We start from the raw sequence: 15,660 nt of genomic DNA on the forward strand, positions 1-15,660 counted from the left end.
CAAGTGCTTTTGATTGAATCTTGCCTTTATCAATCAAGAGTCTTTACAAAAAGTACAGAAACAAGAGTTTCTTTAACTAGAAACAGTGTATGTATTTGTATTGTTAATTATATTAATGTGATTAAAGATCTTTCCTACCCATTGAAGCCTACCCATTATGGGAAGCTTGGTTAAGGGAGTTGTTTTGTAGGAGGGTCCCAAATACCTTCTTTTTCTATTGAGGCACTGGGTCAAAGGGTTGTTATGCCCTCTGGCTCTAAAAAGGGTATAAATACTCTGGGGGGAAGTTTTACTTTGGGGATTAGTTTTTGCAAGAAGGTCTAAGTGCCAGATGAGGATTCTGGGAAGCCACTAAGAAGTTCCCCCCACCACCACTCAGTCTTGACAACCCAGATGTCATGCTTCCCTCTCTGGTAATGGTGGTCAGACAGTTGGAGTCCAATTGTCTGTTGAATTCAGGCAGAGGAAGCCATGTCTGTTGATCTTTTGATTTCTCTGTATTTTCTTTGAAATTCAGGGTGCTGACTCCCTGAACTAACTGAACGATATATGTACTTGGTTAAAGAAATGATACATGTGCTTGATGAACGTGATTGTTAACCCCTCAAAAGTTGCCTTTCCTTTTATGAATGAAGATCTAAAAACCTGTAATAGCAGGTCCCTCTGTGTTTGTTGGGGTGCTTATTGACACAATTATCAGATAGTCAATTGTTGTTCAGTCTTGACACCATGGACCATAACTTGAAGTCCTTCTATCCTCCACACCCCACCAAAGTCTGTCCAAGTTCAGGTTTGTTGTTTCCATGATACTATCTCATCCTCTGCCATTCCCTTCTCCTTTTGCCTTCAATCTTTCCCAGCAGCTGAGTCTTATATGGTCAAAGTATTCCAGTTTCAGTATTTGTCCTTCCATAAGACCTGAGTTCGAATGATGACTCTGACAATTATTGTCTCTGTGATGTTGGACAAGTAAATGAATCTCTCTGAGCTTCAATTTCCTCACTTGAAACATGAAGGCATTAGACTAGATATCATGGAAAGTCTCTTCCAGCCCTGATGCATGAACCTGTGATCCTGATGAGGTTTAGGGGTGATGGGGACCCCAAAATACTCACAGTCCGGGTCATGCTTGAATGAATTCGACTTAAATCTTCTTAAGTCAAAGAAAACAAAGTTTATTAAAGATTCACCAAATTGGGTTGGCTCTAAAGAAACCTAATCATTTGTAACGCTTGTATTCACAAGCAGGCCAGATAGATTCTCAGCTAGACAGAGTCTGAGCTGGATTGAATCTGAGCGTCTTCATGGAGGCGAGATGGAACTTAAATACAGAAAAGACTATAGGAGGGATGGGAGAGGAGGGTCTGGTAGTCTAGAGTGATGGGAGAAGGGGTCTAGGGAGGAGAAGAAGTTCTAAAAGGGAATCCCAGGAGGATCAAAGGCTGGAAACAGCTGGAGACAATCAAGAGACATCAGACTAAGGAGCGTCTAGGTGGGAAGCAGGTGGGGCAATCAAGAGGTAACAGATGAGGGCCACAGATTTGAGTATGAAAAGCCAGGTTCTGTGGGGAGATACCAGGAGAGCTCAATTTGAGTATGAAAAGCTAGACAATTCAAGGAAGTTCCCAGAGTCTGAACTCCATCAATCCCATGTGATTCCAGGTAATATGCTAGTGGAGTGGACAGTATGGAGTACAGTATAGTTTAATATAGACACACTTACACACACACACACACACACACACACACACACACACACACACACACACACACACACCCCATAGGCAGATGCCTGAAGCTAGTAGGGCCTGCATAAAATGAACTTTTCACCTTGAGTCTTTTCCCACAAGATGACTGGAAGCCTATGTTGAAAGGAATCTCAGGCTTTATATCCAGCTCAGCCTCTCTCTGTCTCTGTCTGTCTGTCTATCTATCTATCTATCTATCTATCTATCTATCTATCTATCTATCTATCTATTTCTCTCTCCCTCTCCCTCTCTCGTCTCTCTCTCCTCTCTCATCTCTCACTCCTCTCTCTTCCCTGTCTCCTCTCTCTCTATCTCTCTGTCTCTGTCTCTCTCTCTTCCTTCCCTACCCTCCCTCTCCTTCAGAAACCTCCATTGCCATCTAGGGACCCTCTACTAGGGAGCTGAATAACAGCCGGCTGGAAGGGCATCAGGGCCTATGACTGGTGGGTTATAGATTATAAATTTAGTTCTTCTATGGAGTAGCCAAACCACAGGCCAAGCTATTACTGGATCCTCCAGAAAAGAACAAGATGCTGCAAAGAGGTTTCATCTCAAGAGTGAGAGCAGACCTGGCCCAGCTCCCTTTGAACTCACAGCATCCTCACCTGTGTGGGGGGGAAGGGACAATGCGGGGGGGAAGGGAAGGAAAGAATTACCAGTATTCGGAAAAGATCTTCCGGTTAGAGAATCTAGCCCTGGGGTTTTTATCCTGGTTCTAAAAATCAATCACTAGCAAGAGCTGTTTGCCCCATAGCAAGTCACCCAATGGCTGGTAGCAGCAGCTTTCTTACCCCTAAGACAGAGATGATAATTTTAAGAGACAATAACTAAGGAGGGGCATCTGGAACTATGCCCCAGGATGCTGAGCAAACCACTGAGCTGAGCATCTACTTAAAAAGAAAAGGGGTAAGTATCAGCTCCGTGAATTTCCTTGGTGTAAAGGTGAATAAATTCCCTCTACCAATGCAAGCTGGCCCTTTCCCTGAATTCATGGTCTTAAGTTGCCTAGAGCAGTCAGAGGTTAAATGACTTATTTAAGGTTACATAGGTAGTATTTGTTGGAACAGAATTTGAACCCAGGTCTTCCTGACTCCAAGGCTAGGTCTCTTTCCCTTATGCCATGCTGCTCTAGCAGTAATTAACAGGCATGATTCATTAATATAGAGAGAACAGATAGGGTGAACTGCTGCCCTGCCCCCCAAAGTCACCTTCCTCAGCATCTGCCCCAGATCTCCCAGGGAAAGTATTTGTCTCCCCTGCTCTCTCTGGGGACTTGCCATTGATGCCACTTGCCCCAGGCCCAGTTTGTGGTACTTGCCTTAGGTCCCAAAATTCCTGTGCTGTCTCCTCAAAACATTGTGCTGGATGGCTTTGGAAGGCTGGGCTCAGGAAAACTTGAGCTTACAGCCTAACTCAGATACTTCTGGGCAAGTCACCTGACCTCTGTCTACCTCAGTTTTCTCATGATTATAAATAGGAACTGTTGCTCTTGCCCTCCTAGCTTTATTTACTCATATTTTTTTTTTATTTTGCTCACTAAAGGGGCCATTCCCTGATTACTTCTTAAAGAGGCCTATTCACTAAATGGCCTGAGTGAGTCACCTCACTCTGAGTACCTGAATAAGCCTTAGGAGAAAAAGACCAAGGTCTCCCATTGCATCCTGGGCCATCTCTAGTCATCCTGATGAATATCTGGTCACTGGATCCAGATGGCTCAGGAGGCGAAAGTGAGGTTGATGACCTGCACAGCCCTCCCTCACTCAAAACAAAGTCCAGCGCAAGTCATGTCATCATTTCTCTGATGTCATAGTCTTCTTCAAAAACTAAAGACAAACACGACAACAACAACATTTGTAAAATAGGGATGATGTTAGCACCTACATCCCAGAGTGGATGCGAGGATCAAAATGGATGATATTCAGGATGGACCAAAAGTCCTAGTGCCATGTTAAGTTTCAGCTGCTTAAAATCACATTAAGAGTTTTGGGATAGTCCTCTAAAGTCGTGTGTAAATGTGAGTAATGATAAACTTAAAGGGCTAACTTAGCCCAGTGTCTGGTACACAGTAGGCATTTAATAAATGTTTATGGATCAATTGCTACAGATGTGTAATGATTGCTTTGTCATCTGATTTCTTAGCATTCCAACTCCATACAACCTTTGGGGCTAATGGGATGGGGCAAGGAAGATCTCTCACCTGCCAGATCCCACAAATTCTTCCCAAGCACCACTTATAGTTATGGAATTATCCCTAATTTCTCTTAAAATACAGGATTTAGAGCTAGATGGGAGACATGAAGGAATCTAGTCCAGTGCCTTTCTTTTACAGAGGAGGAAACTGAGGCCCATGGGATCATTTTCACATACCTCACAAGCTGCAGTGTGGGAATGAAAAATCATGTCACCTGACTCTAAATCTTTGCACTCCACTGCCTCCCTGAGCCAAGGCAGGGTTAAAAGTTTAATAACTTTAAGAGAAAGTTAAAGGAAGAAAGACCTTCTCAGTGACTGTGGGAGGGGCTGGAAGAAGGGAGAGAATTTAAATCAAAATTTTTTTTAAAAAGGAAGTTTGTAAAGCACTTTTAAAACGAGAAGAAATAATAAAAAATAAAACTCAACACACAACAGAAACAAGTGGTTACAAAAGGCAGTCTGTGCCTGTTTCAGGCCTTTAAATGACTCCAGCTTCACAAAGATTTCATCACGGATTTATTTATTCATTTAAGCACAGGAGTCTAGAAAGGAGCTTAGATACCAACATAGATAGATCACTATTATGTACATCATACATAGTAGGTGGTTTATGGGAGATAAGTCAGTCTAATATCTGGAGATGAAAAGTTTAGAATCCCAATAGGTACTTCACATGTACTTGAATGAATGAACTAATGAGTAAGTGAGATATTTGATTAAATAATCAGTCAACAAGCATTTATCAGATTCCTAATTATAGGAAGGTAGGTGGCACAATGGATAAAATGCTTCCTAAAGTCAGGAAGATTCAACTTACTGGCCTCAGGCACTTGCTAGCTGTGTGACCCTGGGCAAGTCACTTAACCCTGTTTGACTCAGTTTCCTCATCTGTCAAATGAGTTGGAGAAGGAAATGGCAAACCACTCTAGGATCTTTGCCAAGAAAACCCCAAATGGGGTCATACAGAGTCATATATAACTGAAAAACAACTGAAAAAACAAAGATGTAATAATACAGGAATTTCCCTCGTTGGGAGTTCCTTATACCTATAAATCAAAAGTCTGGACCCAAAAAAAATAATAATAGGCCAGGCATTATGCTATATCAGTTATGCTACAAACACAAAAAATGAAGAGTCCCTATTCTTTCTCATAAAATGTAAGTCCAGCAGGGGAATACCACAAAACTTACAAATTACCAGAAAACACAGAATATACAACAAGTGCTGTGTAAGTTGTAGGGGAGCTGAGGAGAGTAGAAGAGGTCATAGCATTATTGATAGGGGGCAATTAGGGGAGGCTCCATGAAAAAGGTAGCATTTGAGTTGAACTTTAAGGAATTATTCAGAATTCAACTGGAAGAACTGGGAAGCAGGCCATTCCAGGCATGAGGAAGAAAAGGCCTCCAGATGGAAAAGTGTAGCTATGTAGGGGAGGAGAAAGTCCATGAAGGGGAGCAGTAAAACTTAAGGTTGAAAAAATAGGGTAACTTCAGAATCAACCCCATCATCCCACCTCTACTCCCTTTTTATAAACTTAGAGGTGATAACTTGGGATGATCTTCTAGTCCCTCTGACTGATCCAAGGAAACAATAAAATCTTTAGAAAATATAATGGATCTAGAGAGCAACTTGGAACCATGCCCAAAAGTCCACTGATCCAGTAATACCACTACTAGGTCTGCATCCGAAAAGATTAAAAGAAAAAAACAAAGGAAAAGAACCTATATGTACAAAAATGTTTATAGCACCTCTTTTTATGTTGGTAAAGGATTGGAAATTGAGGGGACACTCATCAATTGTGAAATGGCTAAACAAATCGCAGTATATAATTGTGATGGAATACTATCATTCTACAAAAAATAACAAGCAGGAAAAACCTAGGAAGACTTATATGAACTGATGCAAAGTTAAATGAACAGAATGAGAACACTGTACACAGCAATACGTACAACTGTGAATGACTTAGCATTCAGTGCAATACAATGATCCAAGGCAATTCCAAAGGACTTATGATGAAAAAAAATGCCATTCACCTCAAGAGAAAGATGCGATAGAGTCTGAAGGCAGATTGATATTTTTCTTTCCTTTTTTTAACCTTCTATACTAGTCTTTGGAGGTTGTTTCTGTCTACATTTTTTATCTCTGGTTGCTTTTTTGTTTGTTTTGTGAAGCATGGCTAATATGGAAATGTTTTGCATGACTGCATATATATAATCTATATCAAATTGCTTTTCTTCTCAAGGAAGGAGGGAGAAAATATGGAACTCAAAATTTTTAAAAAATGAATGTTAAAATTTTTCTTTACACGTAAAATGAAAGAAAGAAAATGGAATAGACTCTCAACTATTTTTCTAAGAGATAATTTAAGTATCCAGAAGCAAACTATGATGAACTGAAAGATGGAATCTACAAGGAGAGGCTGAGACATCTCTGGAGTCAGAAATGCCTTTTTTGTGCTTGTCTCAGCCCTTCATCTCATAGGATAAAGTCCCCTTTAAGAGTTCTGACTATGTTATCACAGTATTACATTGGGCTACAACCTAAGCAGTATAGCATTGAGCCAGAACAGTGGAGAATAGACAAATGTAGCAAAAAGAACAAGATTCCAGTCCTGGTTCTGCCACTTATATACTGCATGTCCTTGAGGAAGTTGCTTGACTTTTCTGAGCCTCACCTTCCTCTTCTGTAAAACTGAGGGAGGTTGGATAAGCTCTGAATCCTATCAAGCTTCTCAGAGGGTAGCAGGTTTCATATCAGTTGATGTCTTCAAACAAAAATTGGATGACCCCTTGGTAGGCATATTATATATGGTATTTGGGGGTGGGCACAGGATGGACTGGGATGGATTGACTGAATCCAAACTTCATAGAACAAGCTCCCTTAAAATAAAAAGATTTGTTTTGTAAAACTTGAGTTCAGTCAAAGAGTCCCACTTGAGGACCTAGAAGGCCACGTATGGCCTCAAGTCCACAGGTTCCCCACCCCTGAATGGATTCTGAGATCCCTCCTAACTTGAACATTCTGTATGAGCTTCTCAGTGTTCCCAGATCAGATAAAGAATTTTGTCCTTATCAGTTAACACAGACAAATTGTGGAATTCCCCAGCCCAGAGGCCCTGAGATCCTCACAGAAAGTAATTCCTTTTAACTTGGTCTATTTGCCTGGAGATCAACTATGTTATGATCAAGTCTATGCTAAAACACCAAAAGCATCAGTTGATGAGTGGTTGGTAGATGGATAGCAAAACCTAGGAGAACGGGAGATGTACACATAGTTAAGGTTTTTCACAGCCTTAGGGCTGACATTACAAGTAGCCAAAAAAAAAAGAAAAAGCCTTTCAGATGATGCTCCTTAGCTATTTTCCCTAGCTGGGAAGTTGAGTTGAATGTCAGATAATTTTGGGGGAAATAGGTTAACCTTGGGGGCTCAGGAATTCATAAAGATTAGGTTTGCTCCTGTGGGATATTTTTTTTTTAGTTCATCATATCAGATATTCTGGCAAGAAATCTCTGTAAGACTGGAGGCCTCTTTCAAGATAGAAATCAGTAAGATTCCTTTTGTCTTTGCCAGCCTGATAATCTGTTACCATTTACATGACCCCATAAGTCTGTTTCTTTGATCTCTAAGGTCCATTTTTCTGGAGAGATGTTTTCCCCAAATTCAGTCTACTTCCTCCACATAGAGTAGTGAGCAGAAATTTTGTCACTCCCTGTTGTGTACACCTGAATTCTGTGTACCTCAGTTTCCTCATCTGTAAAGTGAAAAAAATAGTATCAATTCTACTTCCCTCACAGATTTATAGTAAGAACCCAGTGGGATGGTAAATGTGAGAGTGCTCTGAGAAGTATGAATCACTCTGGGCAAGTGAGAAGCGGCATGTGTGTGTCATGGATGTGTGGGGAGAGGGGCTGGGATTATCTTTGAGGTTTTTTGATGGAAGAGGATGCCCTTTCTTTTGTCAGCCCTGAAGCTGACAAAATTTTCAGCTTTGATACTTTTGAATTCTAAAGTTTCTTGCCCCTCTGATATTGTGTGTTCTAAGGTCTCTTTCAGTCCATCCATTCTATAGTCTATCCTCTAATCTGTCCTTTTTAGTTCTAACAGTCTCTGTCCTGTGTGCTGGACACAGCTCTAGGCACCACGGATATAAATCAGGATAGTCTCTAAGCTCTAGGAATTTACATTTTACTGCTGTAAGACTCCTCCCAGCTCTGACATTCCATGTTCTGAGGACCCTTCCAGCTCTGACATTCCATGTTCTAAGGTGTCTCCATTTCTAATATTCTGTTTCTGCTGTACCAAAGTTCCTGCCACTTCTGATATGGGAGGCTTCTATTCAAGAACATGCAGGGGTATGGGAAGCTAACCTACCAAAGCTCCAGGTAGCTTTCGTAGAGAAAGTCAATATCTCCTAAACTAGCCCCTTGGTTTTAACATGTGAAACAAGTTAATGACCCCCTCCTTCCAAAGCCATTCACTTGGGAACAGCCAGGAATTTGAGTTTTTCCCTGCGCTTGACAACATTTTCACACATCACAGACTCCACTCCCTCAGCTGAAAGGCTTTACCCAGAGATTTAGGCTGAGAACACAAAGAGCCTCAGCCCAGGCTGGATCAATACCGTTGCCTCAGATCATAGGATCAAAAATCTAGGACTGGAAGGGACCTTGGAGGTCATCTAGTCTAGCATCCCTTTTTTTACAAGGAGGGAAATTGAGACCCTGAGACCTTAAATGACTAATCCAAAGTCAACAAGTAGTTACTGACAGAGCTAGAATTTGACCAGGTCCTCTTACACCAGTTCTAGCTCCCTTTCCCTTGTAGCACTCCTGGTAGGCACTGGGGATACAAAAGACTTTTACCTGACTCAGACAAGGTTGCTATGGAGAGAGGAGCATTGTGGTACAAGAGAAAGTAAATTGTTTGCATTCAAATCCCAACTCTCCTACAAATACCAGTGTGACCTTGAGCAAAATAGTTAATTTTCCTCAGCCTCAGTTTCCTCATTTGTAAAACGAAGATGGCCAGAGTAGATGGCCCTTCTAGCTTAAGTTCTATGATATAAGGTTTTTTTTTTAAAAAAAATTTTTTTTTTTTTGGTCCAGATCTGTCATACCATTGTTTTGGGGAGCTCCTAGTGAGAAAATTCCCTCCACCAATGCAGGCTAATTACTACCTGGGATAATGGGAAGTTAAGTGACTTGTGCAGGGTCACACGGTCAGTTTTCTTGTTGTTTGTTCTGGACTCTGACATCAGGGAGGTGATGCCACGATTTGCAAGTGAATTGACTTTAAGTGAGAGAAGGCTGTGCAAAGTCACCAGCCTCACTTTCTCTTCTGCAGCCGTCTGGGTGTAGGGGCCAGATGTAGATCAGGTAGATGACCCCAGCCAGTGTTCCTGGCTTTGAGGTGAGATGTTACTCGCCACATACACATGGTCTCTCAGTTCAACTGCTTTTACAGATCCATTCTTTCTAGGGCATGAAGGCTTTTCACCCTCAGAGAGCTCTCTGGTGTAAAACAAACACCCATGGGGACGAGTTAGCAGCAGCTGTTATCATCTCAGACCTCTTCTATCAGCGAGGGATACCCTATCGAAGGAGTCTCCAGGGCCCTGGGCAGGGCCCCAAGCAAAAGGAGCTTGAAAAAAGAGGTCAGTCAGACCGGAGAAGCTGAGGGGGGCCCAGAATGCTCAGTCTTCCTTCTACAAGACTGTTTGATCTTCTGACCCTGAGGTCAGGGACCATCCTTGAAGGAACCCAACCTTCTCTGGAGCTCAGATCCAACTCCCTCCCCCTCAGTATCCCTTCCGGATATACACCTCCTCATCCTATCCCTAAAGCACCAGCCTAGGACCATCAGCATGTGAAAAGGAGGATGTGAGCAGGTATTATTGAGGGACTTGGGATAACTCAAGGGACCAAACCAGGAACACATATTGGGTCTTCTGACCTTTAGGCTAAACCTGACAAAGAGAAAGATGATAGTGGAACTTCTTTACTCCACAGCCTTCAGTGGCTCCCTTCTATACATAGAATAAAGTAAAAGGCAAATCCTCTGGACTATTTGAATGAAAAGGAAAGAAGGAAGGAAGGAAGGAAGGAAGGAAGGAAGGAAGGAAGGAAGGAAGGAAGGAAGGAAGGAAGGAAGGAAGGAAGGAAGGAAGGAAACAGCATTAATCAAGCACCTACTCTGTTCAATCAAAAAGCATTTATTATATGCTTTATTATACGCTTATTATATTACAAGTACTGTGCTAAGCCCTGGAGATACAAAAAAGGAGAGGTGAGAGTAAACAAGAGTCCCTGCCCCCCTTCCCCCCCAGAATCTTACATTCTAATGGGAGAGACAACTGGTACATGTATAGGTATGTACAAGACACATACAAAACAGACACAAGGTAATAAGTTAGGAAAGAGCTAGCAGCTGGGGAGACAGGGAAAGGCTTGCGGCAGAAGGTGTGATGTGAGTGAAGTCGTGAAAGAAACCAAGGCAACTGAGAGGCGGAGGTGAGGAGAGAGAGCATTCCAGGCATGGGGTTGAGCCAGTGCAAAGCAGATGGGATGTCATGGGAGAGGAGCAGCCAGAAAGGCAGTGTCTCTAGATTACAAATTGGATAGAGAGGAGTGAAGCAGAAGAATGCAGAAAAGGCAGCAAGGGGCTGAGTTTTGAAGGATTTTCAGTGCTAAAGAGAGGGTTTTATATTTGATCCTGCAGTTAAAAGGGGGCCACTGGGATTTATTGAGTAGAAGGAAAATGGGCATACCTAAGCTTTCAAAGAATTGTTTTGGCAGCTGGGGGAACTATGAAAAGCCCATTTCAGTAATTCAGTGGAGAACTAATGAGAACTCATCCTTATCTTATCTTCCCCTGTTCTCGTGCCGGGAATGGACTTCCCCTCACCCTCATTCCCTATCTCCGTCTATTCCTTCCTTCAAGGTCTAACTTAGGTGTCACCTCTTCCTTGAAAGTTTCTTTACTTTATCCCATTCCCCAAAGTAAAAGTGATCTCTCCTACCTTGAATTTCTCCAAGCTCTCACTGGCTCTTGGTCCATGCTTATTTGTATTTGTTGTCTGACCCCCAAGCCCTTTCCCCCTTTACAACTTCAGAGGAGGGTTGTTATTTTTCTGGGGTGGGTGGGGGGTGGGGGAGAGGAGGGATCGATACAAAGATGGAAAATGGCACAGACCCTGAACTGGGAAAGCTTACAATCTACTAGAAGGAATTAGACAAATAAACTATGATCCAAGTTAGAATGTAATGGGGCCAGAGTTATGCAAAATGCTGAGGGAATTGGGATTCAGGAAAGATCACTTTCAGCTAGAGGAAGCAGAGAATCCTTCCCAGAGGAGCTGGCACATGAGTCTTGAAACAAGAGGAAAATTTCAACAAGTAGAGATGAGAAGGCAGTGCATCCAGGAGCAGAGGACACAGCCTATACAGAAGCTAGGGGCTAGGAGAGGGCAGGAAGCAATCAAGAAACCGCTGATCATCTGATTTGGTTGGAATGTAGAACTTCTGAAGGGGAGTAACAGGAAAGAAGATTCCTTCCAGAAAGAGGCTGGAGTTTCTAAGAACAAGCTGGGAGTGGCTGCACAGGACTGCCAATCTCCAGCCACCAGAGGCCCAGGGAATGTTATCTGCAGCCATAGGACAAACAAAGGCAAAGGCAGATAGCAGAGCTTGAGGTTTCTCCTTTCTGAGTATTGGATAGACAAAATCAAGATAGGACACCTAGACAGAGTAGCTGCTAAGTAGTCTGGGTTAGATGAAATAAGGCACCCACTTTCAGAAACCATGCATTTCTAGATATTTATTCCAAATTCTTTCTGAGAGAGGCCACATGAGATAATGGAAAAAAAAAAACTGGATTAAAAATCAAAAGCCCCGGGTTCCAATTCCAGCCCTAGTAGTTGGCAAACTAGACAAGTCTATAAAAGAGAAAAGAGCATAATATTGGGATCAGCAGACCAGGGTTCTCCGTCAATTTGGAAATGGCCTAGAGTCAGAAGGACTCCTCTCCCAGAGTTAAAATGTGGCCTTGGATACTTCCTAGCTGTGTGATGCTGGGCAAGTCACTTAACCCTCTTTGCCTCAGTTTCCTCATCTGTCAAATGAGCTGGAAGAGGTAATAGAAAACCACTCCAGTATCGTTACCAGGAAAACCCCAGATTGGGTCACAAAGAGTTGGATGCAAGAGAAATGACTGAACAAATTATGGTATGTGAATGGAAAGGAATATTTTGTGCCATGAGAAATAACGAAAAAACTGGCCTCAGAGAAACCTGGAAAGACTTATATGAACTAATACAAAGAGAAGTGAGCTGAAGGAAAATAGCTTATATAAAGACAACACTATAAAAACTTCTTTGCATCAGTGCAATAATAACCAGTCATGATTCCAGAGCACTGATGATGAAACATGCTACCCTCTTCCTGATAGACAGGTATTGGATTCAAGGAGTAGAATGACATATGTTTTTTGGACATGAACAATACAGAATTTGGTTTTGCCTGATTATATGTGTCTATAGCAAGGTTTTCCTTTTTTCTTTTTTCCAATGGGAGAGAGGGGAAGGTGGCAGAGAGAAAATAATTTTTGTTCATTGAAAAAGATAAAATTTAATTTTAAAATGCCAAAAACCTGAGTTCAAATGCTGGTTCTGCTACTTCTTAGCTGAAGTGCCCTGAGGAAGTCACTTCCTTCTTTCTTGCCTTCAGTTTCTTCAAGTAAAACACTTCATTCTCTAAGTCACAGTTTTCTCTTCTGCAAAATGGGGATAATAATACTTTCCCTGCCTATCTCTCGGAAATATAGCACCTAAGGCACTAGGTAAACTGTAAATAGCTCTCTAAGTGTGGTGTTATTAATAGTAGCACATTATTGGTCTTAGAGGACAAGAATAACAGCTGAGTTGCAGGCTTTCCTTGTTCTGGTGAGAAAGATGAGCCATATATCATCACTATGTATCTTGGGAACAAGATTTGACCTGCAGGACAAATGAATCTGTGAATTTACTTATAAGGCAATTTCCTCCATTCCCTATGCCCCAAAGGCTAGTTTGTTCTCTGGACCTTTGGGTCAAATTCCATTTGCTAAAGGCCAGCCCCTCCTCCTCCTCTTCAAATCCCTTTCCCTTGCCAGGTCAGCGCAAGGGCTACCCCCAAGAAACCTCACTGACCTCTCCCTTCTTGGAATTCCTGTTTCACTTCATGACTTAAGCTTTGAATTATTTCTAAATCTGACATGGAGTTTATTCTTCTCTCCCCAAGAGGACTATCAGCACTCAAAGACCAGGGACCAACTCATTATCCCTAGAGCACTAACTGTAGGGCCGAACATATGATACGAGGGTATCCAGCCTACTTTTTGGATTATGTTTAATAATGGTTGCTCTGTACTTTCTTATTGTTGATGTTATTATTACCTCACCCCTTGGAAAGACAGACTGGGAAAGGAAACCCCAGGACTAGGGGATATTCCTAAAACACTGAGGAATAGTGTGGAAGAAGAGCAGAGTCTTGGGTTTGTATCCCAGCTCTCTACCTGCCTATTTGTGTGACCTTGGACAAATCACTTTTCTTCCCTGGGCCTCAGTTTCCTCACTTGTAAAAACAAGGAGGTCAGACTAGTCCCCACTCACCTGTGAGGTCTCTTCTGTCTCTAAATCCTATGATTCTATATGAACTGATGGGTAGTGAGGAAAGTAAAATGGAAAAAAGTAAAAACACAAAGATTCCTACCAAGGACAGTACCAAGGGGCAACAACATTCCAGTTGAAGGTATAAGGCAATTTTGTGATCACCATTGTTTGGGTTCTTCCCCTCTGTCAGCTTCTGTTTCTTTGTTTTTTGTTTCTTTGGTAAATAACAGTCCAAGGGAGAACTTCATGCTTAGACATTTGACCTGAGAGCCAGGAAGACCTGGTTCTAGTCCAGTCTCTGATTCATACTAGCTATGCGATCCTGAGCAACCCACTTACCATCTCAGTTTCTCCAGGTAACTCCCTAAAGGTTGACCAGCAATTGGTGATTTGTGTTGTCAGAGGACATTTCCTCAGCATAAATTCCCCCTAGTGATGAAATCCCAGGATATATACCATACATTTGTAATTACATATTGTGTTGTTGCGTTTATCCTTAAGAATGTATATGCACAATTATTTCAATCCTATTTTGTCTTGTTTTGACTATTTCAGCTCCTTTATTTTACTCTTGTTCTTCTTGGGGAAAAATATTGTCCAGTTGTAGACATGGACAAAATTCACATGGGATGGGCATGCACAGCAGATGGGTTGAAATCTCCCTCCCTGGAGAGATCTTCCACATTGTTAAGATCCTAAACTTACTGGAGTTTTTAAGTACTGAGCTTATTTGCTAGTAGAAACTAAAATAAAATTGTTACTTTTTTTTTTTTAACCCAAGGTCCAAAGAGAAGTGACAAACCCAAGAACATATTAGTGACAAAGGCAATGTTTTAGAAATCAAGTCAGCTGGCTCTGAACTCTTTCCATTGCTTCTAAAAACTGTCTTACAAGTTGCTGAAGGGGCAGCTAGGTGGTGAAGTGGAAAGAATTCCTGGTTTGGAGTCTGGAAGACTCTGAGTTCACATCTAGCCTCAGATACTTCCTAGCTGTCTGATCCTGGGCAAGTCATTTCACCCTGTTTGCCTCAGTTTCCTCATCTGCAAAATTAGCAAGCTACTTCTTCATACAGGTGCAAAGGGCTTACTACATAAGGAGGAAAGTTTATTTCTTCATTGCTGCTGTTTGCTGAACAGAAAGGGGGTGGGGTATGACTGTACAAGAGCAGTGGAAAAGGAACATTTCAGAGAGTGGGAATCACAACAGTGGAAAATAACTATGGTGGCGTAGCTTATATCTGAAGATGCTGCTACTGACCTGTAGTTCTGACAAGGAGAATGTCAGAGCTTAGAATATCAACACAGAATGTCAGAGTCAAAAAGAACCTTAACCAAAGACATGGAATGTCAGAGCTGGAAGGGGACTTAGAACGTAGAATGTCAGTGCCATTAAGGGACCTTAAACATAGGCATGAAATGTCAGAACTGGGGGAGACCTTAGAACACAGAACTTAGAATGTCAAAGCTAAGAGGAACTTTTGACTATAGAATTTAAAAGGTCAGAAGGTGAAAGGAACTTAAGCATAGATTGCCAGAGCTAGAAGGGACCTTAGATTCAACCAGATAATTCAATCAGATAAAAAAATCCAAAGCACTATTTGTTGGGAGGGGGTAGAGACACAAAGACAAAAAGCAAACGAGCTCCACTCTCAAGCAGATAACTTTCTACTACAAGGAAACAATAAGTATTCACATAAGCAAATACAAGGTGAGTACATAGTCAAGACAAAGTAATCTGGGGTCATTAGAAGATGGTGTGGCATGGGGGAGTGGTGGCAGGAAAGGTCTGATGTAATAGGTGGCATGTGAACTGAATTCTGGAGCAAGCTCTGGATTCTAAGAGGAAGAGCTGAGGAGGGAAGGCATTGCAGGCATAGGGCACAGCCAGTACAAAGGCCCAGAGATGATGGATAGAATGTTGTATACGTGAATGTCAAATAAGTAGAATGTCACAGATGGAAAGGGCTTTTGAATATAGAATGTTAACCAAAATGGCAGACACGGAAAGGACCTTAGAACATAGGATGTCCCTGGAAAGGATCTTCAAAAAGCACCATCAAAGATGGAAGAAGC

The 15,660-nt window shown here is 41.9% G+C and overlaps 1 protein-coding gene across 2 annotated transcripts in view; it reads right to left on the reverse strand.

The window, feature by feature from the left end:
• SLC43A3 (solute carrier family 43 member 3) overlaps positions 1-11,322 on the reverse strand; it is a 46,327-nt gene extending 35,005 nt beyond the window's left edge. Inside the window, exon 1 of one of the 2 annotated variants that reach the window (XR_011973628.1) lies at positions 10,961-11,322. Coding sequence is in view for 1 of the 2 variants with exons in the window: in XM_072638634.1 (XP_072494735.1) it covers positions 10,961-10,998 (38 nt within the window). In the remaining variant the exon portion in view is untranslated. The remainder of the gene's footprint in view (positions 1-10,960) is intronic. The other variant, XM_072638634.1, reaches the window with a different exon arrangement.
• Between the last annotated feature and the right edge of the window lie 4,338 nt (positions 11,323-15,660).

This window comes from Notamacropus eugenii, chromosome 2, assembly GCF_028372415.1.
Source record: "Notamacropus eugenii isolate mMacEug1 chromosome 2, mMacEug1.pri_v2, whole genome shotgun sequence".
NCBI classification, from domain to species: domain Eukaryota; kingdom Metazoa; phylum Chordata; class Mammalia; order Diprotodontia; family Macropodidae; genus Notamacropus; species Notamacropus eugenii.